We start from the raw sequence: 25,772 nt of genomic DNA on the forward strand, positions 1-25,772 counted from the left end.
CATGAGACAGACTACTATCCTCTGATAGCAGTCCAGACTGGTAATGATGATCTAGTAAATAGAAAGACCTAAGCCATCAAGAAAGACTTCAGGGCCATTGGGAAAATGATGGAGGGCTCTGGGGCACAAATAGTATTCTGCTCCATCCCAAGGCTAAATAGAGAGGAGCTGGAAGTCAGGAAGAAGAATTCAATTAATACCTGGCTCCGAGCCTGGTGTGAGGAAAGGGGCTTGGGCTTCTTTGATCATGGGGTGGCTCACGCACCCCCAGGCTTTCTTGCTAGGGATGGGACACATGTGTCTCCTAGGGGGGCTAAAGCCCTTGCTAAAAACCTAGCTAAGCTCATAAATTGAGCTTTAAACTAGATGTGAAGGGGGAGGGGGTTGAGACCAGGCTAGACAGGAGCGCGCTTGGACGTGGGGCACTGGTGATTGGGAGAGGGTGTGCTGGAGAGGCCCACCAGTACCTCACCACACAGAAAGTGGGGGAGAACACACCTGAGGGTGCTAAGGGAGATACAGGCACTCTGGAGCTAGCTATTCCAGTTACCAGGCAATTGGGAATGAACTCTGTTCCCTCTAAGAGGGCTGAAGGCTTGGCAGCTCAGCTGAAGTGCATTTACACCAATGGACACAGCATGGGGAATAAGAAGGAAGAGCTGGAAGCTGTCATAGGGCAAGGAGCCTATGATGTCGTTGCCATCATGGAAACGTGGTGGGATGGGTCATACAACTAGAGTACAGCTGTGGTGGGGTACAAACTCTTCAGGCAGGATAGGAAGGGTAGGAGAGGAGGCGGGGTAGCCCTCTTTGTAAGGGAGGACTTGGACACTGTTGAGATGGATTGTGGTGATGAGGAGATTGAGTGCCTGTGGGTTAGAATCAGAGGAGCCCACCAGAAGGTAGATTTTGTGATGGGAGTCTGTTACAGACCACCCAGCCAAGGAGAAGCAGCTGATGAGCTCTTCTATAAACAGCTGGGGTTAATCTCTAGATCAATGCCTCTCGTTCTTGTGGGAGACTTCAATCTTCCTGATATCTGCTGGAAGTACAACAGAGCAGAAAGGAAGCAGTCTAGGAGGTTCCTGGAGTGTGTGGAAGACAACTTCCTTGCACAGCTGGTGAATGAACCAACAAGGGAGGGTGCCCCCCTGGACCTGCTGTTTGTGAACAGAGAAGGCCTTGTGGGGGATGTGGCAGTAGGTGGACGCCTAGGACAAAGCAATCATGAGATGGCAGGGTTTTCTGTTCTAGGTGAAGTGAAGAGAGTGGTTAGCAGGACAGTAGCATTAAATTTCCAGAGGGCAGACTTTGAACTCTTCAGAAGGCTGGTTGGCAAAGTCTCATGGGAGACAGTACTTAAGGGCAAGGGAGCCCATGAGGGCTGGGAGCTCTTCAAAAAGGAAATCCTAGCAGCTCAGGAGAAAGCCATCCCCATGTTCCGGAAAAAAAGCCGGCAGGGGAGAAAACCAGCTTGGTTGAACAGAGAGATCTTGAGTGATATCAAGAAGAAGAGAAATGTTCATGGGCTCTGGAAGAGGGGACAGGCCTCTTGGGTGGACTACAGGAGGGAAGTGAGATTGTGTAGAGAAAAAATCAGAAGGGCTAAGGCTCAGCTAGAAATCAGATTGGCAAAGTCTGTGAAAGATAACAAAAAATCTTTCTATAAATATATAAATAATAAAAGGAGGACTAGGGAGACCACACAGTCCCTATTGGACGCAGAAGGAACAACAGTGACAGGGGATGAGGAAAAGGCTGAGGTACTTAATGCCTTCTTTGCCTCAGTCTTTAATTGTAAAGAAAGTTGTTCTGTCTGTGTACAAACCCAGGAGCTGGAGGAGCAAAATGAGGCTCCCATGATCCAAGAGGAGGTGGTCAGAGCCTTGCTAGCCCGACTAGACACCCACAAGTCTATGGGGCCGGATGGGATTCATCCAAGGGTATTGAAGGAGCTGGTGGATGTGCTGGCCAAACCCCTTTCCATCATCTTCCAACAGTCCTGGAAGACTGGGGAAGTTCCACTGGACTGGAGGCTGGCTGATGTCGTGCCCATCTACAAGAAGGGTCGCAGGGAGGACCCAGGGAACCACAGGCCTGTCAGTCTGACCTCAGTGCCAGGGAAAGTCATGGAGCAGGTGATCTTGAGTGCTATCATGAAGCACATGCAAGAGAATCGGGTGATCAGGCCCAGTCAACATGGGTTCACAAAAGGCAGGTCTTGCCAAACTAACCTGATCGCCTTCTATGACAAAGTGACTCGGCTGCTGGATGAGGGAAAGGCTGTGGATGTGGTCTTCCTGGACTTCAGTAAAGCCTTTGACACAGTTTCTCACAGCTTTCTGCTTCGGAAACTGTCAGCCTCTGGCCCGGACAGGCGCACACTCTCCTGGGTGGGAAACTGGTTGGATGGCTGGGCCCAGAGACTGGTGGTAAATGGAGTGAACTTCAGCTGGAGGCCAGTGACAAGTGGGGTTCCCCAGGGCTCAGTGCTGGGTCCAGCCCTGTTCAATGTCTTCATCAATGACCTGGATGAAGGCATTGAGTGCACCCTTAGCAAGTTTGCAGACGACACTAAGCTGGGTGGAAGTGTTGATGTGCTGGAGGGTAGGGAGGCTCTGCAAAGGGATCTGAACAGGCTGGACCGCTGGGCAGAGTCCAATGGCATGAGGTTTAACAAGGCCAAGTGCCGGGTCCTGCACTTGGGGCACAACAACCCTATGCAGTGCTACAGACTAGGGGAAGTCTGTCTAGAAAGCTGCCTGGGGGAGAGGGACCTGGGGGTGTTGGTTGACAGCCGACTGAACATGAGCCAGCAGTGTGCCCAGGTGGCCAAGAAGGCCAATGGCATCTTGGCTTATATCAGAAACGGCTTGACCAGCAGGTCCAGGGAGGTTATTCTCCCTCTGTACTTGGCACTGGTGAGACTGCTCCTCGAATCCTGTGTTCAGTTCTGGGCCCCTCACCATAAGAAGGATGTTGAGGCTCTGGAGCGAGCCCAGAGAAAAGCAACGAAGCTGGTGAGGGGGCTGGAGAGCAGGTCTTACGAGGAGCGGCTGAGAGAGCTGGGGTTGTTTAGCCTGGAGAAGAGGAGGCTGAGGGGAGACCTCATTGCTCTCTACAACTACCTGAAAGGAGGTTGTAGAGAGGAGGGTGCTGGCCTCTTCTCCCAAGTGACAGGGGACAGGACAAGAGGGAATGGCCTCAAGCTCTGCCAGGGGAGGTTTAGGCTGGACATTAGGAAAAAATTTTTCACAGAAAGGGTCATTGGGCACTGGAACAGGCTGCCCAGGGAGGTGGTTGATTCACCTTTCCTGGAGGTGTTTAAGGCACGGGTGGATGAGGTACTGAGGGGCGTGGTTTAGTGTTTGATAGGAATGGTTGGACTCAACGATCCGGTGGGTCTCTTCCAACCTGGTTATTCTATGATTCTATGATTTTATAGATATTCTATGGAGACAGATGGATTATTTGAATTTTGGTTGGTTTTTTTTTTTTTAACTCAAAGGTAACTAACCTTTGATGGCTATAGTAAGATAGTTCAATGGTAAAACTATGTAGTTCATTATATTGTGCATATATATATAGATAGGTAACAAATTTCATTACAGTAATGTAGTTCAATATATGAAACTTTTTTTCATTGGAAGTAATAACAACACTTCATACAGACACAGTTGAAACACAAAAGAAAGGATGTACCTGGTATTTCTACTTGAAGTAAAGAGAGGAGTTTCAAAATAAAAATGGGTATCCAACATAGTGCATCGGTAAATACGATGAAGAAAAAACGTTTAGCAAGGATCATCTCTTTTTTAATATGATTTCTAATTTCAGTAGCTGTTATAGCTGTTTGGTGAACACTGTAGAACATACTCCCGTAGGAAAACACAATGATGATAAAAGCTGCCAAGTTTACACCTGTTTAAGAAATTAAAATTAGTCATAATTTAACAGGATAATGACAATTCAACATCACCTATTTTCAGGCTGGGTATTAAAGAAAAATTGTCTCACCTAAACTGTTAGTTGCTGTTTTACCGGAAAGGGGGCTTTTAGCAAAATCATCATAAAAGCCCCCAAACTCTCAAATACCCTCTGAAATCAAGGAACTCTTAGAAAAATAAAGCATCAGAAGAGGCCCAAACTGTGTAATACTCAGGAGCCCTTAGAAAAAAATCATCATAAAGGCCCAAACTCTGTGCAATCAAATTCTTACTCAAGTTATTACAATGAAATAGAAGACAAATGATTGGTAGTGATCGATTAAAAGTTAACAGTAACAGCTTGAAAAGGCAATGTGTCTAATCATTACTGTAAGAGAATAAGTACAGTGGTTATTACCAATTGCTTTGATGTCACTCAGATCTGCAGTCGCTGGGAGGGGGATTACTTTTTTGCAGCGTGGATTTGGAGAGGCAATTGGGAAATCACGTGGTGTATCCACCTGTGGCGGAGGTCTCCCAACCCTTGCTGCAAGGGGCTTAACTTTTCTACATTAAACAAACAAATTACATCACCCCAAAAAGTGGAGATTGGCCCCAGCTGTTTACTGCCCCTCCTCCTCCAAGAATGTGGCCAAGGTCCCAGGAGAGGAAAGGAGTAAGCAGCTGGATATTTCTTATCTTTAAGCTAAGGGGCTGTCGAAACACAACATTCCTGTTCAGCTCCTCTCTCTTTCACACAGCACAATTCTACTGATAATGAAACACTTTATCACACTCTTGTGTATTAGAAATTCCACAGTACAATGTGGAAATGTGCAGACTGAGCAATGCGCATAGCAATGGAATACAAACTGTCCATGGGTCATACATATAATTTCAGGGCTGTCGATCAGGCCCTGTCACTTCAGTCCCATAGAATTAAATGGCCAGGAAAATCTGGGTTGGTCTTCATCTGACTTTTTGCCTCTGTTCTGGTATTTGTTTCATCCATTGACAACTGACAAATAGCAGCCAATGGATCCAAACTAAGTGGTTCTCTGTTCTTATCATTGCTCTACGAAGTCTGTTCATTCACAAACTTAGTGTTCATTAATTTCTTTCCAGTTTTTCAGCCCTTCACACCTTTAAAAATATGTAAGTATCTATCTAGTATAGTAAAATATTCAGGCTGGAAAAAGTGTTTGAGTGCTTACTGGAGCATCTAAATACAAGGTGCGAACATCACAGCAATGCTACCTTACATGTCCAAAAATTAAGTTGATTTGCAGCTCTAATCGTATATAAAGAAGAAATGCAACTTACCTAAAAAAATGACAACAGAATAAATCTGACTTCCTGAACTTTCTGATTGTTCTGAGTGAAGAGGAAAACAGACGCCGTTCGTGCCATAGTAGTTCCTGAAAAATTCTTTATTGCTTAGTGGGATAAACGCAACAGCAAACCCAATTATCCAGATAAGAACCAAAACGGAAATTGTCCTGCGTTTTCTGGGCTTCAAACACCTAAAAGGATAAACTATGCAGATGTATTTTTCCAAAGTCAGGTAAGTCAACAGTAATACTGACACCTCTGTAGACAGAATAGCCAGCGATCCCACCAATTGACAATGAATACTGTCCATCCACAGCTGAGCATGCTTGTTGTATTCTCCACGATATTTAAGATCAAAAGCTCCAATCACAAATAAATATATTCCCATCAGACAGTCAGCACCTGTGGGCACAGTGCTTAACATCATTATTTGCACATCTGAATTTCCCGTTCTCTCTGTATATGTATGCTGTAAACCAGACATACACACATATACAGGAGTATCCACTTGTAAATCGGCTAATATATAGATATGAAATCAATGTTATAGTTGGAATGGTATTGTGAATTACAATTAAGGCAGTATATTTTTTTAGAAAATAATAAAAATTTGCGCAGTCATTTTGCACTTCATTTTGTTTCCAATCTGATTTTTTGAAGCTCAGACAAAATTGTTTTGCAAGTAGTTAAAGATGTGGCTTCATTTATAGAAATAGTCTTGCACCCCTTTTTCAATTAGGTTTTATTCCTTTTGATATTGACGTTTAGCTTAAGATAATTTGCTTTGAGTGGGGTGTATCTGCTGGATTAAAGTTTAGGCTTGTCCACCTTATGCTAGTGCAAACCTGATGTGCGTGGTCTTCTAGGACTAGTAAAGGAAGAAGAGCTATCAATACAGAGCTGAAGGCTTCTCAGCTATTTTGGCTAGAAGTTTTGCATAGTATTCATATTGTTCCCATGGAAACAACAAAGTGTCAAAATCACTGACATTCTGTATTTAGACAATTGCAATAATTTTGTATGTTGTTGACAATTACTTTTCAAAATGCAACTAATTGCATTTGTGAAATACTTATAGACTCCTGTATTGAGACAGGGTACTCAAGATTGCAGCGACTGTTATGCCAAATAATTCATCCATAAACTTGTCTTGCTTTTAGGACTAAAATAAAAACCCCTAATTCAGAATATTTGGAATCTAGGAGTGATTGATTTCCTATATTTGCTTAAATAAGCTTTTGCTTATGTAAAAAATATAATAACTATCTTGAATGCAATATTTATATGCAAACTGACAGAAATGCTCAACAAGCCTCTTTCCATCATTTACCAGCAGTCCTGGCTAACTGGGGAGGTCCCAACTGTCTGGAGATGAGCAAATGTGATGCCCATCTAAAAGAAGGGCTGGAAGGAGGACCCAGGGAACTACATGTCAGCCTGACCTCAGTGCCAGCGATGGTTATGGAACAGATATCTGTTTACTCAAAAATGCATAGTAAAATTTAGGATTATAGGTCTTTGAAAAATTTAGGATTTTATTTCTTCTTGCTGAAGAAGTGGAAATTTGACACGATACCTGCAACATTAAAATTGAATGTGAAACCCTTAGAATTTATCAGCTGCCAAAGGCAGCATTCAGCAAGACCTCCTAGTGCATAAGGTACAGCATTTTGTAATGTCTTTTGCAACAGTACAAAAGATCAGTAAATCCAATACTGGAAATACATCACTGTGTTATAACAACAAATATCATACACACAATGAGCAGACTAAACCAATATTCTTTTACACATGCAGTACTCACAGCAGAGAGACATTATTGAGATGGCGTGAAGCTTATTCTCTGATCTGATGTAAGGCCTCATGCAGATAACAAAAATATTTCCGAAGCAGGTGATGGCAGATACAACCCAGACAAAAACCCTTTGTATGATGCTTGCTAAAAGATTCTCAAGAGATGAAATCCCATCAGTATTGGGCTTACAACTGCGCACATGGGGGGCATATCCACAGTACTGGAATTTCTTAAAGTATCTGGTTGTGAGAAAGAAAAGCAGATAAGAGATGGTTCTAGTTTGGTTGCTAGATTATCAAAACTCTCTAGTAACTACTCAGAAAATATATTCTGAAAGAAGAATAATTAATTAAAAACTGTTGAGATTTGACAACTTCTCATATGCTGCTTTTCATACATTTGTTTTCACTTATCCAGTGTTCTGTAAATTGTAAAATTCATACCAAACAAAGCAAACTGGAATAATCTACTTACATGTGGGAAAGATTTCTCAGGGGTCTGAACATTCTTCCCTGGATGTTTGCAATTTCAATGCCCTCCAAGCTGCTGTAAACAATATACTGTCAGTAAAAGGCCATAGAAACTTACTAGCAAAAGCACAAACTTTATGAAAATTTAATTGTGCTTCTGTGATTATAGAAAACTGATGATGAACTTTAATTGCATCTAATCTGTCATCTATTTGAAGCTTGAATGGAAAGTCTGCATAAAAGCTAAAGTGGAATAAAATAAATTGCAGTTAATTCTAAGTAACTTCTCGTTCTTCCAAAATCACAAAGGAGGCTCTTTAGCGCTCTCAGTAGTGCAGTCTCTATTATGCTGCCCTTCCCAAGTATTGTTCTACTGATATTCTTTCATCATCTCTGGGAAAACAATAACTTGTTCCAATAGTAATATTTTACATATCCCCTCTGCCTTTTATCCCAGGCACTGCTTTGCTCTAGACAAATAAAATGTTGCAGGAATTCAGTCTTCATTGTGTCAAGGGCAGCAGGAAGCTGGGGCACAGAACATGGCAGGTAAAGGAAGACATTGAATTTCTTGTGACACAGATGAGATTTTTTATTTTAGTTTTTTTTTTTTAATACATATTGAAAGCAGCTCTATTGTTTCCCCTACAGTGCTATATCAGTAAAGTGTAACTGTGTAAGATGCCCTTTCAGAACTTCAGTTTCTGTATTCTTCCAGTCCATTACAACTACCTGAAAGGAGGTTGTAGAGAGGAGGGTGCTGGCCTCTTCTTCCAAGTGACAGGGGACAGGACAAGAGGGAATGGCCTCAAGCTCCGCCAGGGGAGATTTAGGCTGGACATTAGGAAAAAATTCTTTACAGAAAGGGTCATTGGGCACTGGAACAGGCTGCCCAGGGAGGTGGTTGAGTCACCTTCCCTGGAGGTGTTTAAGGCACGAGTGGACGAGGTGCGGAGGGATATGGTTTAGTGTTTGATAGGAACGGTTGGACTCGATGATCCAGTGGGTCTCTTCCAACCTGGTTATTCTACGATTCTGTGTGATTCTGTGATTCCATCCACTAGTTAGATGTGCAACCAGTCAGAAGTCTTTGGTTCTCCTTTTGAGGAGCCTTAGGTGAATTCACTGTTCGATACTTTATATGCAATGTTCATGTGAGTTCTGAGCACATTTAGGTAAGAGTGGAGAGAAGTAACAGTCCTACAGGTTAGTTGCTGTGAGCTGATGGGCAGGGGTTTTGCTAGGAGACAAGAAATAAGGCCCCAACGCAGAAGTGTGTTAGCACTGCCATGAATCTCACTTTTTTTCTTACTATTTCAAACTGCCAAAGAGAAAACTGGTGTTCTACAAACTGCTGAAATATACACTTTCCTGTAGATCTGTCTCAAGATTCAACAGCTTTCTAACTTAAAAACATGAAAGGCCATAGTCACTGAATTACATGAGTTCTTTGATAAACAATGAATAAAGTATATGCTGTAGCCTGACTGTTATGGAGGTAATTAATTATTCTTTTCTGTGCTCAGCTGCTTGTTTTTATGAAACTTGCATAGATTTAGTAATTTCAGATTGTTAACTATAAACCAAATTCTGCTGAATTTGGCCACTGGATGCCAAATCACTGTGAGGAAGCTGAAATTATCAACAAACACACATGCAGTACTGGCTACATATCAGGGGTCAAATCATAATTTCTCATTGTGCTTCTGTCCAAAGAAACATATCTTTTTGGATCTTCATTTTTAGTAGAAGCTGTTGTGATAGGACAAGGGTTAATGTTTTAAACTAAAAAAGAGTAGATTTAGAATAGATATGATGAAGAATTTTTTTATAATGGAGGTGGTGTAACTCTGGAACAGGTTACCTGTAGAAGTGGTAGATGCCCCATCCCTGGAAACATTTAAGGTCAAGTTGGATGGGATTCTGAGCAACCTGATGTAGTTGAAGATATCCTTGCTTATTGCAGATGGGTTGGACTAGATGACCTTTAAGGATCCCTTCCAACCTGAGCTATTCTATGAGTCTATGATTGTGAAATGATGACCAACAAGAGCCAATGCTGTACTCTATCCAGCTGGTTATTCCAGATATGCAATGGCCTGCAAAGATGTACTTAAATCTACCTGGGGATAATTTCAGCTCTGCAAGATAGTCACTGCACTATTGAAGAGTTTTAAGAAAAGCTGTGCTAGCAGAATTCATGTTAGAGCTGCTGGATTAGTACACCCACAAAACTCCCCCTAAACTCTTCAACATTATTTGTAAAGGTCCCACATCCACAGAATCACAGAATCACAGAATAACCAGGTTGGAAGAGACCCACCGGATCATCGAGTCCAACCGTTCCCATCAAACACTAAATCATATCCCTCAGCACCTCATCCACCCGTGCCTTAAACACCTCCAGGGAAGGTGACTCAACCACCTCCCTGGGCAGCCTGTTCCAGTGCCCAATGACCCTTTCTGTAAAGAATTTTTTCCTAACGTCTAGCCTAAACCTCCCCTGGTGGAGCTTGAGGCCATTCCCTCTTGTCCTGTCCCCTGTCACTTGGGAGAAAAGGCCAGCACCCTCCTCTCCACAACCTCCTTTCAGGTAGTTGTAGAGAGCAATGAGGTCTCCCCTCAGCCTCCTCTTTTCCAGGCTAAACAACCCCAGCTCTCTCAGCCGCTCCTCATAAGGCCTGTTCTCCAGCCCCTTCACCAGCTTTGTTGCTCTTCTCTGGACTCTCTCCAGAGCCTCAACATCCTTCTTATGGTGAGGGGCCCAGAACTGAACACAGTATTCGAGGAGCGGTCTCACCAATGCCGAGTACAGAGGGAGGATAACCTGACATGGCAGCTGAATCATACCTTTTTTTTTGGTTTTTTTTTTTCATAGTGCTAACAGTAGATTCTGTAAGAATGGAAATATTTACCCAAACTTGTACATGTACCAAATCCTTTTATAATTCCTGTCTTTTCATATCTTAATGATACCTGCCCATGGCGTTAATAGCCTCAACTGGACCTTGCACAACCCTTAAGCCCTGTGAACAATTTGTGCAAGGTCAAATGAAGGTTGCATTAATCTTGTTCTGTAATAACAGAAAAGACAATGTCTTTCTCTCAGCCTAATTTATGACTCTTTTTGTTGGAAAAATTTCCATTGAGAAACTGGCATTTTCAAGAAGGAAATTTTGCATATTGCTAGTAATTATTTTCCAGGCTTTAATTATTGAGGATCATCAACATAACTATAAAACATTTCAAGCACAGTTTCTTACAAAACACATTCTAGATCATGTCTTGCTGAAGAAGATGTGCATAATCACAGAGAAAATATAGCTAAAACATAAAAATTTGACACTTACAGGGATTTGAGTTTAGTTATAAAATCAAACTGGTCTATTTGTATTTTCTTGATGGGGTTGTAAGAAAGGTTCCTGTAAATACAACATAAACATAAGTAACATTTTACATTTTCCTTACAGCTTGGAAAGAGCAGTCAGATGCTTTGCAGGCATGCGATTGCCAAAGACACACACAGGCACACGCATGCACAACTGCCTTCTCCGACCTGATCCTTAAAGGTTTTGACTATAGAAATATTTAGTTATTAAACTTCCCGGACTTGTGTTTCAAGTAAAAGAACCTAGCTGAACTGCATGCATTTAGAAATAAATTACAATTGATTTTGCTAGTTGCTAAAATCTATTTTTTTGTAATCATTCATAAACGTTTAAGAGACAAAGGCAATGGAATGTAAAAATAAACATTAGCATTAGATGCTCTGCTCTGTGCAAGGTAGTTTCTAGGCACATCCTCTTTTTCTTCTCTCTATAACTTTTCCTTATTTTTTCATTTTGATGTTCTAACTAAAATGTGCAAACTCAATAAATGCAGCTGCATGTGTACATATTGTACACATGTGTACAGTGTATTGTGATGGTTCCCAAGGATGCTAGAAACACACAAAAATACGTTATTCCACATAGCGTCTCCTCTCCTCCAGATAGGTTTTCAATTTTGTGACTAAGTTCCTCTTTTGGATTGTGCAACAATGGGACTTTCCAGTAATAGCATTTGAGAAATTTGCTTATATACGCGCCATGGGGAAAAAAAAGTGACTGTCTTTCTGGTTTTATAATACCTTATGCTTTTTTGGAACTCCTTCACAGGAAAAAAGCAATTAAAACTAAGGCATCTACGTGATGCTCTTACGTGCTTATGTTCTATTTTTAGAGCCATATCTCAATATGCCATTAAACACTCCCATCACATTATTCATTTCTCACAATATAGCTAACATAACTAATTTTGTATATACTAACAAGATCTAGGAAAAGGTAGAATTTAAACTTGCTGTCTTTTGGGAAGTGGAAATACACATATTTTACAAAGCTGTGTTGTGCAGAATTACTTTTGTATAAGTATTGTTTAGGCAGAGCTTAAATGATGCATACAGACAAAGGTGCTCTTTTTTTTCCCAGCAGTCATGACTGAAATCATCATATCAAATGCGTAATATGCATTCATATATAATAATAACAACAATAATCAAGAATGCTTACAGTTGGGAAAGCTCCTTTAGGTCCTTAAATATATATGCAGGAAGTGATTCAATCTTGTTGCTAGACAAATCTCTGCAGAAACAGCGACAGGGAGAATACAGTAAGTTCTTACTACACTTAGCAATTTTACCGAACAGTTTTGCAATTACAAAATGTAGTTTTAATTGGTTTGCCAAATAAGATATTATTTATTGTGTAGGTCATCAGAAACCTAGACTGTAAAAAAAATGCTGTTAAAACAAGGTGGGTAGCTAGATTTATCAGATCTCCCTTTGTTTAGTTAGTTCAGATATGCTGTTATATACATAATATATTATTATTTTATTTACAGCAAAAAGAAAGCAACATACTCTTAACATGGATTATAGAAGCTTGGAAATAAACACATTGTGTTTTGTGATGGGAATTCTTTCACACAGGCTAACTGGCACATTCTTAGTTCTAACCCTTAGTTCTTCTCTTTACCTTGCTCCCTATTTTCCTAATACATGTGAACAGAGGAGTAAAGGCCTCAGTCTGAGTGAAACTGGCAAACTGGTCTTAAAGCCACTGAAGACATGCACACTCTTGTATTGTGGCGATGTAAGATCAATTAATAGTATTCTGTCCAGGGAACATAATGATCTTGTGAGCAAAACCCCCAATATTATTTATACAGAGTAGGTACTTAATCTACTATCCCTTCCCTGTTAAACAAACAGAAGAAAACCTCGGGATGGATGCTGTCTTCAGAGCATGTTATCTGAAATAGAATTTATGATAAATGATATTTGCAATATAAATTACAAAACTTTGTGACTTGTGCAAGTGAAAGATTTACTCACAATTCATCTAACATCTGGAGAGAAGAAAAGCTGTTTTCATTTAAAGAGCTGATTTTATTTTGCCTCATCACCCTGAAAGAACAAAACAAACTTATGTTGCTGCTTCTTAACATCTATACGGTTTTTGAGAAAACATTTTATAAACTTTAATAATTCTCTTTTCTCTGCATCTTCAAATACTTACCCAATTCAGTTAACAAGGTAATCAGATCTAGAAGTTTACCATTTTACCATTTGATAAAAAACTTTTGTTGCCTATACATGCAGGTATTTGTGCCCATATATGTATATGTACATACACACACACACACGTATATAGACATATATGTATATATCTGTATAAAAACACATATACATACATATACACATATTTGTGTCTATATATATACACCACCACCTCCACCACCATAGGAGGCTGGCATAAATTAACTGAGGGCTGGAGGGAGATTAAGTGGGCTGGAAGGCTTGTGACCTCACCACATTTAGGACACAGACACATGGCTGTGCAACTTTTTCTTCACTTGTATTTCATCTGCCCAGAGCTTGCTCGTTAATTGATCAACTTGGATTTTAAAAGCAAAGGGGAAGCCAAGAAGATGGGTACTGCGAAACAGTTAAAAATTGAAAGTGACAAGTACTGTGGAGCCTACTAATCAATCAAGAAGTGGAAGGGATTTTCTGAAGATAATGACATCATCAATGAAGAAACTTTGGGCAAAATTCTAGAAATGATGAAACAGCCAAACCACCAGCCAATCAACCTCTTTAAAAATGAAGAATCAAGCTATGCGTTTTGTGTGTTTGCTGCTTTTTAATAGATTTTTGCCTCCTTTTCCAAGCAAAGGTTAGAATGAAAATTTCAAAATATTAATATCTGCCAGAATTACTTCAGTACAATTTAGTTGCATATATCAATGCTGAACTTTGCTATAAATGTAAACAGTGGTTATTCTGTATTGCTTTCATTTAAAACCATGTTACTCATGAAATGTTTATATCAGCTGTAATGAATCAGTTGGATGTTCAGCACAAGCACAGCTCACTCTAGGTAGCTAGCATATTCTATTACTTACAGTACAGTTAGGGTGTTGCAGGAGATGAAAGTGACATTTCTTACATGATGGATATGGTTGCCTTCAAGGTCTCTGGTACATAAAAATAAAACATCGATCAGTGAAATAAATTCAGGGAGTTATTCTAAGGTAATCAAAGAAAAATAGTACTAGAACTTCATAACTGCACAGAAAACAGTAGGAACGAGACATGTAATAGTTCTTCTTACATAATTGATGACTTTAGATCATCAACCCTGCAGTGGCCCAGCAGGCACTATGTAAAATCCAGCATCCCCTTAGGAGAAGTGGTGTATAAGTGCCGTACGAAGACAATAAATTAGTATATTTCTAGTGAAATAAGGCAGACTTACAGCCAGTTTAGTCTTGGCATGAATTGACACAGAGGTTTATCAGGCAAACGAGAAAGAGAATTATTCATCATCTCTCTGAAAAAAGAGAAATAGAACAGCTGACTATATTTGCCAAAAGCTACAGAATAGAAAAACAGTCGCATCATTATAGAATCATAGAATCACCAGATTGGAAGAGACCCACCGGATCATCGAGTCCAACCATTCCTATCAAACACTAAACCATGCCCCTCAGTACCTCATCCACCAGTGCTTTAAACACCTCCAGGGAAGGTGAATCAACCACCTCCCTGGGCAGCCTGTTCCAGTGCCCAATGACCTTTTCTGTGAAAAATTTTTTCCTAATGTCCAGCCTAAACCTCCCCTGGTGGAGCTTGAGGCCATTCCCTCTTGTCCTGCCCCCTGTCACTTGGGAGAAGAGGCCAGCACCCTCCTCTCCACAACCTCCTTTCAGGTAGTTATGGAGAGCAATGAGGTCTCCCCTCAGCCTCCTCTTCTCCAGGCTGAACAAACCCAGCTCTCTCAGCCGCTCCTCATAAGGCCTGTTCTCCAGCCCCTTGTTTGTATTTCTGAAAAAAAGGCAGTCAGAGCTTGCTTCATTTCTCATAGTCTTGAAGGTAGTATTATTTTCTTAAACTTCCACATGTTTTCCCTGTGGCACCCTGCAGAACAGTATTTTATCCTTCTTAATTACCCAGTAAAAGAAAGATGTTCACTTCACAGCTACTTAAATAAAACACAGCAAGTCACTACAAGTATTATATTTTGACTGTTTGGTCATAACATGTAGCTTCTGTGGGTGACAGAGGAAGTGGGATGTGGAGGGGGGTTTCCCTTCAGGCTGCAGGGGAAGAGAATCCCTCATCTTTGGTGCTGAAGAGGGCAGTGGCAGATTATGGACAGGGATTTGGGGACCGAGGCTGGGCTACTGCCAGCGGGCAGGAGCTTTGTGGCCCTTGCCTGCACTGTGGGAGGGCAACTGGCACCATTACTATAGCTGTTGCGTCCTTGCTCTGTCAGTGATGCTGTGTTTTTACTAGTTTTACCACCTATGTCCCTATACTTCCCAGACACCATGTCCCTATAATTCCACAGCCCAAATCCTCCTACTCGAGCGTGTTTTGCCTGGGGGCAAGAAAAAGCTGCAGGCATGTTGCCAGAACCCCTTTGTGTGCAAGCATAGTTGTTAGGAAGATATTTTTATATATACATATGCCCTTTATGTTCTTTTCTTCTAAATAACACTTTAGATTCTTATTCAGTACTTACAGGAGAATAAGTGACTTGAGTCCGTAAAATGTTAATGGAGAGATCCGATGTATCCTATTATTTTCAATTATCCTATAAATGACAGTAAAGTATCTATCAGATTGATAATTGACTGCAGTCTTAAATTGAACAGACGATGAAAAGTAACATACTTTGAAGCGTATTTTTTCAAATGCCCATTAAAACTACATAAAAAATTAAAGCACTACTTAACAGGTCAGGGCATATATAAAACTAATTTCCTTTCAGAATTATTTAATTAAAAAATTGACTAAGAGGAATTAATTACTTTCAATTTAGTGTTTTCCTTTGAATTTTATTAAAATTCTTTGATCAAAACACTTTAAATGGATTCTCTGTGAAAACAAGCAGCACCATGTAACAGTATTCTGTGACAATCTAGCAGTTCCAAATGCAGAGAGAAACATTAGGCATGGTATTATTTGCTCATTCTTAGTAGCTTTATTGAGTCAAAATAGTATTTCATTATCATCTGTCTGAAAAGCAATAATAAACCAGTATTTCAAGTTATGATAGTCATTTTGGCTGGGATATTTCATGCACTATTTACAGGTACAGATGTGCCCCAAAAATTATCTTTCTATTGCTTCATAGTACCTGAATTATTGTATTAATTTGTAACGAGCAATTACTACTAATGATTATTTAGTATTGTAAAAGGCATCAGTCATTGGAATCATTAAGGCCCAAGAACTAACTCCTGCTCTCACCAAAGTCAATTGGATTTTTACCTTGCACAGAGTTCCTTAGTTGTTATCTAGTATAAGGTATTGCTATGCACAAAATTGAAAACAATCCGAATGTTTCTCTGTCTTGCTTTAATTATTCCTTGAAAAAATAAACATACAAATAAGAAAACAACATACAGCCATTCAAGTCTGTGGAGATCTTCAAAGACACCAGGCTTCAAAATCGTTATCTTGTTGTTACTTAGGTATCTAAAACAAGACCAATGAAAGAGAAATTAATGGAATGATTAATTAGTGTCACACACATGAAAATTAGCTTTAAGATTTTTTCCTTGATAATTTATCAGAATACCACTAATTATTTCCATAATTCTAACTTATTGTTATAGTAATATTCATGCCCTTCTTATACAGCAGGATGGGACTCTCTCTAGTGGGGACTTCGAGAACGATTATGTAGAACATTTTGTCTCCAATACAAGAAAATACAACAAGCTGAATATTTTCACATTGTCATATTTCAGCCCCTTCTCAATTTCTTTCTGTGGAGTGATTTTTCTCATAAATGTTCCCTGGATCCCATTCAGTCTTTGTTAAGGACGTTAGTCATAAATGTAGATAACAGAATCATGGAAAAAGAAAGGCTTAGAAATGAAGGGGGAGGGTACACTGTAAATGGTCTGGGAAGGTAATAACAGCAGCTGTAATAACAGATAATCAGCCACACTTGTGTGGTGGAAAAGTAAGAGTTACAGCATTCTACAATTTTCCTTTTAAAAACATTGCAGAAACAAAAACCTGAACCAAACAATGCAATTTATGTGTCAGCTCTTTCACTGAGCATTATCCTTAAAAGTCAGAAACACCTCTCAAAAAGCTGCTGCAAAATAGTAGTTAAAAAAGGAAGAGTTATTTTCATTACCAGTACTGGTTTGGTTTGCTTCTGTAAACCAAAATACAACATTAAAAAGCTTTCACGTGTCACAAGCTCTCACTTTTGTTTTACTCCTTTTTCACTCTCTGACTTTCTGCAAGGTAACTACCCTACTGTCCCCTTCTTCCATTCTGAGGATTTGGGGACTAGGAATGAAGCATGGAGCTCACTTGTATTTTCAAAGTATTGTCCTGTTGGATAAAGCTAAAGATTTGGACCACTTTGCAACTTATTAACATGGAATCAAATAAGGCCACCCTAGTGACTCCTGAGAGTTAATCCTGCTGCTTTTTATTTCAACATTTGAAAAGCAATACTTACAGTTTTGTCAAGTTGTATAAACCTTTGAAAGCACGTTCAGATACAGCTCTGATTTTATTATTCTGAAGATACCTTAGAAGATACAAACCCAACAACAATTCTCTAAGCATGCAAAGTCAAAGCAAGCATAAACAACCAATTAAAATTATCAACTAAATTGAATGCACATGGTGATATTTGAAAAGAAGCTTTCAAACTTACTACACCTTAAATTTGACAATAACAATTTCACAGCTATAGCTGCAAAGACTGCAAAGGTATTTTAAAAGAAATACGACCACCTCCCCAGCAGAATTACAAAATTCACTGAAAAGCACACTTGGTTTAACTGACATGAACAACAAAGTGGTTATTTGAGAACTCCTGTTTTAGGTCCTAGCCTTGCAGTTCTCACCTGTGTGACCTGATCATTATGTTTAGCCAGAACCCTGCTACAAGTAAAATATTGCATTGAAAATGTCAAATTATAATATATTTTTGAATTTTCTGTTTATAGTATCAAAGGATTTTCAAAATTCTGCATTTTTAAGATAAAATAATAAAAACGCAAACCAAATCTTACTAATCTTCTGTAAACTATAGAATTCTAATGTTTTTCTTTCTGTTTTTCCTTTATCTACTTTGATGAAAAAATGAGTTAAAAATACTAAAAATGGCAAATAATAAATAATAATTTTAAAACATTACAGTGTTATTGTCTGAATAATATTTAAATATAAAGACTTTTAATTACAGTTAATAAAGCATCCAGATGCATTTCTATTAAAAAGCAATAAGAAATTTAACATTGGCTCTTACAAAAGTGTCCAACATTGCTCAAGAGTTTTCTGAAAATGTACAGCTATCAATCAGAAAGGTGGGAAATTAATATTAGAAACAAATATTTTGAACAGGCAGATATGGTTTTATGCCTTTTAATAAAAACCCATCTTTAAGTTCATACTGGCACTTAACTTACTGAACACATGATGGTGCTGCTGTACAGCACAGTTTCCATAAAAGTTACACTCCAATAAGTTTTCTAGAAGTACTAAGTGCCTTGAACCAGTGACACGGGAGCCCTGCTCGAGACTTTTGCATTTAATTCTTAGTTTCACTAATTCCATATAAAACAAACTTGTCAAAGGTGATAATTTTTAAGCAACATATGTGTTACACAACATAAAACATAACATTGTATTGTGTTTCTGTAATAATTTGACTAGTTGAGGCATTACCAAATTGGCACCAGGCATAAGTAGGAGTAAAACTGAGCACCATGTGAATGAACATGTTTTCAAAATAAATGGAATAAGTTGGCATCTTACTTGTATCATAAATGCAACTTCCTCCAGACAGAATGAAAATGTAGCATTTTTCTGAATAAAAGTGTCAATATAAAAAAATTAAATTATGGTTTTGCAAAAACAGACATGTCAAATCAAGCTATTTGATCCAAATAGGTTACACAATTAGATCAGGTACTGAAGGGTAAGACAAAACAGAATTTTGATTATAAACTAAGGGTTGCCACTTACAAGCTCTGTGTGTGTGTATATATGCAAGGGAGAGGATGAATATTTAAGGCACTAAAAAGATATTTTAAGTTGAAGCACTCCCTTACAGGTTTTTAAGGTCTTGGTGTTTCTTGAAAATGTCAGCAGAAAGTTTCCTTAGCAGATTCCTCTGAAGAGACCTGTAGGAATGAATGCACACCATAAAACTACTCTCCAGCTTCCTACAGTGCTGTCACTTCTGTTATTAAATAAGACTCTCTTTCACACTGTTAAATAAAAAAAGCAACATAAAACTACCTGAGTATGCTACCTCTGTTTGCCTGAATACTTGTACCTGTTTACACAGTGAGCCAAATACCTTCTCATTAGAAAAATAATCTTCCACACCTCCAGAGCAAATAAAAATAATAGTTGAATCTAACAGTCATAAAGATTTGAGTATAAAGTAAAGCAAGAGATTTATTGCAAACCTCAAATGCATATAAAGCTTATTTCCCAGTGCATGTGTCCCTATGTCCTCACCTCCACTTGGCACCAACTCAAGTGTCCTGTCAAGAAGAAAAATCATTCAGGGCATAGGTAGATTGGAAGAGAGTCTAGCCTGGAAGCTGGACCAACTCACTACTTTTTCTGAAGCTAGAGCTGGGCCTTTACTTTTGAAGTCTTTCTTGACCCTGAACCAACAGCCAGTTTAAATATTCATAGAATAGAATAGTCATATAATAGTTTGGGTTGGAAAGGACCTTAAAGATCATTTAGTTCCAACCTCTCTGTGATGGGCAGGGATACATCCCACTAGATCAGGCTGCCCAAGGCCCCATCTAGTATATTTGATAATCACATTAATATTCATTTTGAAGTATTGTGATATTCAAACACAGACCCAACCAGGAGAACCTCATCCACCCTTGCATGCAAGCTGGTACCAAACAGAAAGATCCGTACCACTGGGGAGATCCTTAGTTAAGGACACATGATGCTGCCCTCTGGTCTCCACATAGAAAATGGCCTCTCAAATGTGATGTGCAAACTAAAAGCTATATCAAACGTTCCCTGATCCCTTCAAAAAGTTTGGCTTGGCTTACAACTTTGTATCTCTATGATGATATCCCAGATTAAATCCTTTTAAATAATAGTGTATTCAGAAACATCAAATGAGAACTAAAAAGATTTTCTCAAGCAGTTAGATCCACCAAGTTCAAAGTTATTGATTTCGTTGGCAGGAATATGGACTACGGACTATGGAATGTTGGCAGGATCACAGAAGAATAAAAAGATCCTAAGCATTGTGTATTAAAAGGAAACATTTATTTTGAAGATTTCTTTAGATTTCCTGAAACTGCTGCTAGCTCAAGTCACTATTTCAAACATGAAATGATCACTTCACATAGAGTTCAAGAATTATAAGGCTGTGGCTGTGGAAGGGTTGGAGGTTTGGTAGTCAACCCTAACAGAGCAAGTGACCACTTTTCTGTTCTACTTACATTATGGTTATGTTTGAAGAGACTGATGGGACAGCACGCAGTTTGGCAGCATCACAGAAGATCTCCAGCCCTTGGCAGGTACACTCTGCTGGCACAGCACCAGCCACTGTGTCAGAAAGTGAATGTGGTTGTGGCAAAATGTGGGATGGGTGGCGTGATGGTATGGAGAGAAAAGAAATATGGTATGAAAGAACAATGAGCACAAAGACAGATATATCCAGCTGCGTTAAACAGAAATTAAGGCATTTGTTTTTACAAACTGGTTTAGACATGGGGAGACCCTAACAATAAATATAAAATGGCACAAAAAATTATGTTATCTCCTGACCTCTGTGCTCTTGAGCTTTCTGCTTGATATACAGGAATCTCGCATAGTAGCAGTTTTCAGATTTTTTTTGTGGCTCCTTTTTAAATTATTCAGTCCTCTTACGTTTACTAGAATGAGCACGATTCTATCCAACTGAAAACAGGATGAAAATGGTCAGGAAGTCTTTGGCCCCTTTATGCCCCATCTATTCGAAGGGATGAGTGCACACAGAAGTGGAGGAGGTTTGCAAGAATCACTTGATGTACCAAGAAGTGAATTTGGAGGAACATCACCTTTATTTCACTCTGAAAGATGCATATTCATGGTCATTCTAGCTGTATTAATACATTCAGACAAACATTTATACAGCTCTTGTAATTGGCAAAAAATGAATCATTCTTGATGCAACTGAAATTAGCTTCAATGCATTTGCTTATCTGAGACATTAATTCTGTTTTGCTATAAAAAACCGGCACTGTATTTCTTTCTGATAGGCATATTTGCTAACTATTTCTTTCTAGGAATCATCAATAATATTCGCACAAATAACGTCTGTAATTACTTACAGCACTCAAGTGTCTTTATCTGAAATGCATACAAAGTTTTGAGTTTATTATATTTCTCCTTTGTATGTTTATCAAATTGCAGAGACCATCCATTGTTGTCTTCTAAGAAAAGAAAACACAAATAGAAGACACATTAGAACAGAAATTTAGTTACATCAGTTTCTTTGCCTCAATTTTCATCTCAATAGTATGAGTACGACCTTACCTTTATAGAGCTGCCTAATCACAGGTGTGTACAGAGATATGATCTGCATAGAAGGTATAATAACCTCTTCCTACAACAACATTTTTCTGACAGTTGCTGTAAAAAAGTATAACCTTTCACTTCAGAATTTTTTGTTTACATAAGAGTCTAAAAATGAGAGGCAACCATATTAACTTATCTCCTTAAATGAGCAGGTTTGTCACTTTGTCCAGCAAAGCTTAAATGATTACTATGACTTTGACTACTTCTTTCAAACGGCTACACGATCACAATCTATAATTTCTTTCCTGAAAATCTAGATAAGGACAGAAAGAACACTGCCTCACAAGATAACAGTGATATGGTGTAACATGTCCAAGTCAGTGTGTTTAAGTTCATCTTAATATGCATCTTCTTAAACAAGGCATTGTTCCATATTTCCAGTTTGGTCACTGTGCATAGATGCACTGGAACAGGGTGGTTATGACCATAAAGGCAAAAATGGAAGAGTAGATCTTTCAGTTCTTTCCCACAAATGGGCATTTCCAGTTACTGTGGTGCTGGAAATAACTACAAACCTGTTTCTTGGAAGTCTGTTGTATATCTGACAACTGTAAATTAACTTGCAAAAAAGATCTCTCTTCAGCTTTGACAACATCCACATTCTTTTAGTTTAAAGCATCTCAAGTAACGAATACACATCCATAGCAGAAATGCTCCTTAGGATGGCACTTACTACCTGGTCAGTCAAAGCATCAGTGGTAGTTCAAAGCGTTACTTTGCAATGACTGACTGTCAAACAAGATTTATATGAGAAACCTGAGGATATCTCTGCTTTGCTAGTCACTACGGTCTTAGTTCCACTTTTATGATATGCTAGCAACATTCTTCCTCCTGGTCCTTTCAAATGGTAATAGTTTAGTTATACTCAAATACCATTCTTCATGGACATTTCTCTATAAATCGTCATATTCAAGCAAGCATTACTACTGTATCTATTGGCTTCAAAATGGGCAGGGAGAAATAAAATACATTTACTTCTGTACAACTTTGCCCATTCTGAAATAGTTTCTCATTTTTCATGTCACATTACAACTCAGTTAACTGTTTTCTCGGTTAGGTAGGGAAATTGCCTTAAAAGAATCTCCCAAAGCCTGCCTGTGCAGTGTCAGCAGATGGAGCTGTTCTAACAGGTGCCTCCTTGTCACTGCCTAAGCTGTAAAGATCTACTAGACATGCTGATCACGAAAGATTAACTTCAGGCAAACTATCACTTATCTAGTTAGTCATTTGTTATATAAAAATTGAAAAGATAAAAGATTCAAAGCAAACCAAAATCTTTGTCGTCAGATATTTCTCGATAAAGAGAAAACACAGACTTGTAAAGCATCTTCTTAACTCAAAAATTAATGTGAATTAATTTATGCACTGCAAAAATGCCAGCTTCCTATCTAAAGAAGGCATTTAAGTACATTTTATTAACTTCCTCAAGAGCAACTAATGTCCCTATATCCACTAGCAGTTTTGCCAAGGTTAGATCATTAAGTTGATATTCAGAAGCAGCCTAATGCATTTTGGAAAAAATGAAAGGGTATTGCAAACCTGCATAAATATTGCTACTCTCTGTTTGAAATATTCGGTAGAAGTTCAGTCTTAGGACTATCTGCAACATGGAATCTGTAACTGCTGAAGTGATGGGAACAGAACCTTTGTCAAGTAGTGAGTGCCTTATAAACCTACTGTCTTGTAGCTAGGGCTGTAATAAGATTTTTCCCGACTGGTATTTCCAAATACTTAACGGAAACACATCCGTTGACTTTCATTTGCAAGACTGGACCTAGCAGCTAGGAACTGAACTAAATAGCAGGGATACTATGTACACAGAGGAGGTGAGATCTATGAAGAAATGAATATTTCATTCCATTTTTAAACAGAAATTTGTAAAGATTATTAAAAATGAGATTATCCTTGGAGTATATGCATAACAAATAAACATTCTTTTCAGTGAGGAATAGTTTCAAAATATATTTGGACTTTCTAGTTCTTAATTACATTCATGGTAAGTTTTGGACAACTAACTACTTATCTGCAGATTCTGAATAAAGACATAGCTTTTAATCCTCTTGTTAGCCAATGAATGTATAAAGTATAATTTTTCTCTGTTTCTGTGCTTCTGACACTAAAGAGCGGATAGAGAATATTTTATTCCACATTTTAGTATTTTTAAAGTGCTTTGCCATGTGACAAATAGTGTACATCGGGTGACCATCACTGTGGTTCACATCTGGAGAGAAAATACATGAGCAGTGCCTCCTACACTACTGGTAACAAGGGAGCATTTCACTACAAAGGGACAGTTCACTAGTGTTTTCAAGGAAGCAAAGAGGCCATAAAAGAGAAGGGGAGGGAAGAGGCCCAGAGAAGGGAGAAGATAGATTATTTTGTACTGGAAGCATTCCAGTTGTCTGGAGTTTCTGGTCAGTAAAATCAAAATAACAAGCTTTTCTCATGGCTTTGATTTTTCTGCCTTTTTCTATAAATAAAAAGACATATCTGAATATAAAGTTATTCAGTTTCTTGACCTTTAGCAACATTTGCTTTGGGTCAAGTTTTGTGCCCAAGCCTGGGACAGTCTTTATTTTATACAAACTGTTTTGTCAAATCCCAGAAGAATGCATTGTGCAAATAACTACATTTAGTACAGCCATTTGGTGAAGGACTCAACGCCAGAATTGTAAATCATTTTGTGATCATTTAGAGTTTGTATGGTAGGTTTGTGACCTGTTTACCTCTGTTGAGACGAGGTTCTCTAAACACTTTAGAAATGACTACTAATGGTACTGGTCCAGGAATCCCAAATCTATCATTTAGGGGAGTACAGCTCAGATGAGAAATTGTTTTTTTTCCGAGCCATTTCTAAAATAAATTATGTTGGCTGCACTCTGTAAAAAACGAGATCTGAGAAAACAAGGCATCAGCAAATCTTTCTGTACACGGGATAAGTGAAATAAATAATTGTAAACAGTACTTATCTGACTACACATTAATGAATTGTTCTTTTTGTCAATTGTCATCTCTGATGGGAAGAGAATGAGTATGTTAATCCTAATAAGCTACAGTTTTGAATAATAAGTTCAGTGTCAAGTCCAAGAATGTATCAGCTTTGCTCAACTAAAGACACCTCTCTTATTTTCTATGGAGCTTATGAACGAGGCATTAGCTATATGACTTTCCCGTTCTCTCAACCATGTATTCATGGTTTATTATACAGAGAAATGCTATCAGTTAAATGCATAAGCACTGCTGCCTGATATTTGAAAGCAACAGTGTGTCACACTTTGATTTTGCCTTTGCTGTTGGTGGTCACAACCTGCAGACATGTTTCCTTCTGCCGGTTGTTCAAAATACTTCCTCTTGCTATAATAAAAGACTTGAGGCTTTTCACAAAGATATCTTACAGGAAAACCTGTATCTTCCAGACAAGACGCAATTCCTTTTGAAATGCTTACAGATGAAGGAATACAATTGCCCTTTTCCAGAGTGCTGGGGCATATTGACACAATCTAATAGTTTACAGTAAGACCAAAACCACACTGAGATTTTACAAAGAGGAGTGTTGCAGTGCCTGGAGGATTTGGCTCTGTGAATAAATTCTACAGCCTCAGTTTAGAAACTTCAAGTGACAGAGCCTGTTTGACAGGCCCAAAACAATGTAGGTGACCCACGGATAATTTGTATTGCATTGTTATATGTACTGTTTAATTGTAACTTCTTGCATTGCTATTATTGGTAGGATTGCGCTATTCTATTCTCTATACATAAGAGCATGAGAAAATGCATCATAGTCGGCATTATCGGTAGAATTGGGCTGTGCCACCTTAATTGTATCTTCACCAGCATACAGTGGACAAGAAAAAGACCATCAACACCCTGGGTGACATATCCGCACAAGCATGAACAATGTGTGAAAGGAGAACCATGTAGGAATGCTGCATCGCAGCAGGCCCCTTAGCTTAAAGATAAGAGATATCCAGTTGCTCCTTATCTTCTCTCTTGAGGCCTTGGCCATGCTCCAGGGGCCGGGGGAAATGTGTACTTGCAGACCAGAGATCCCACACTTTTAGAATAAGGTAAGTTGTTTACTTAATGATATAAAACCTGGACCCTTTTGCAGTGAT

General features: G+C 38.8%; 1 protein-coding gene across 4 annotated transcripts in view; it reads right to left on the minus strand.

Moving 5' to 3' along the window:
- Positions 1-25,772, minus strand: part of RXFP1 (relaxin family peptide receptor 1) — a 55,041-nt gene that overhangs the window by 2,752 nt on the left and 26,517 nt on the right. For 2 of the 4 annotated variants that reach the window (XM_069855847.1, XM_069855845.1), the window contains 15 exons: positions 21,411-21,512; positions 20,538-20,643; positions 19,161-19,232; positions 17,558-17,629; positions 16,480-16,551; positions 15,593-15,664; positions 14,324-14,398; positions 13,971-14,042; positions 12,898-12,969; positions 12,074-12,145; positions 10,874-10,945; positions 7,528-7,599; positions 7,063-7,292; positions 5,250-5,660; positions 3,703-3,921 (listed from right to left, as the gene is read on the minus strand). In XM_069855847.1, the coding sequence (XP_069711948.1) occupies positions 3,703-3,921; positions 5,250-5,660; positions 7,063-7,292; positions 7,528-7,599; positions 10,874-10,945; positions 12,074-12,145; positions 12,898-12,969; positions 13,971-14,042; positions 14,324-14,398; positions 15,593-15,664; positions 16,480-16,551; positions 17,558-17,629; positions 19,161-19,232; positions 20,538-20,643; positions 21,411-21,512 (1,791 nt within the window). The remainder of the gene's footprint in view (positions 1-3,702; positions 3,922-5,249; positions 5,661-7,062; positions 7,293-7,527; positions 7,600-10,873; positions 10,946-12,073; positions 12,146-12,897; positions 12,970-13,970; positions 14,043-14,323; positions 14,399-15,592; positions 15,665-16,479; positions 16,552-17,557; positions 17,630-19,160; positions 19,233-20,537; positions 20,644-21,410; positions 21,513-25,772) is intronic. The other 2 variants (XM_069855846.1, XM_069855848.1) reach the window with 2 other exon arrangements.

The sequence above is a fragment of the Phaenicophaeus curvirostris genome, chromosome 4, assembly GCF_032191515.1.
Source record: "Phaenicophaeus curvirostris isolate KB17595 chromosome 4, BPBGC_Pcur_1.0, whole genome shotgun sequence".
Taxonomy (NCBI): Eukaryota; Metazoa; Chordata; class Aves; order Cuculiformes; family Cuculidae; genus Phaenicophaeus; species Phaenicophaeus curvirostris.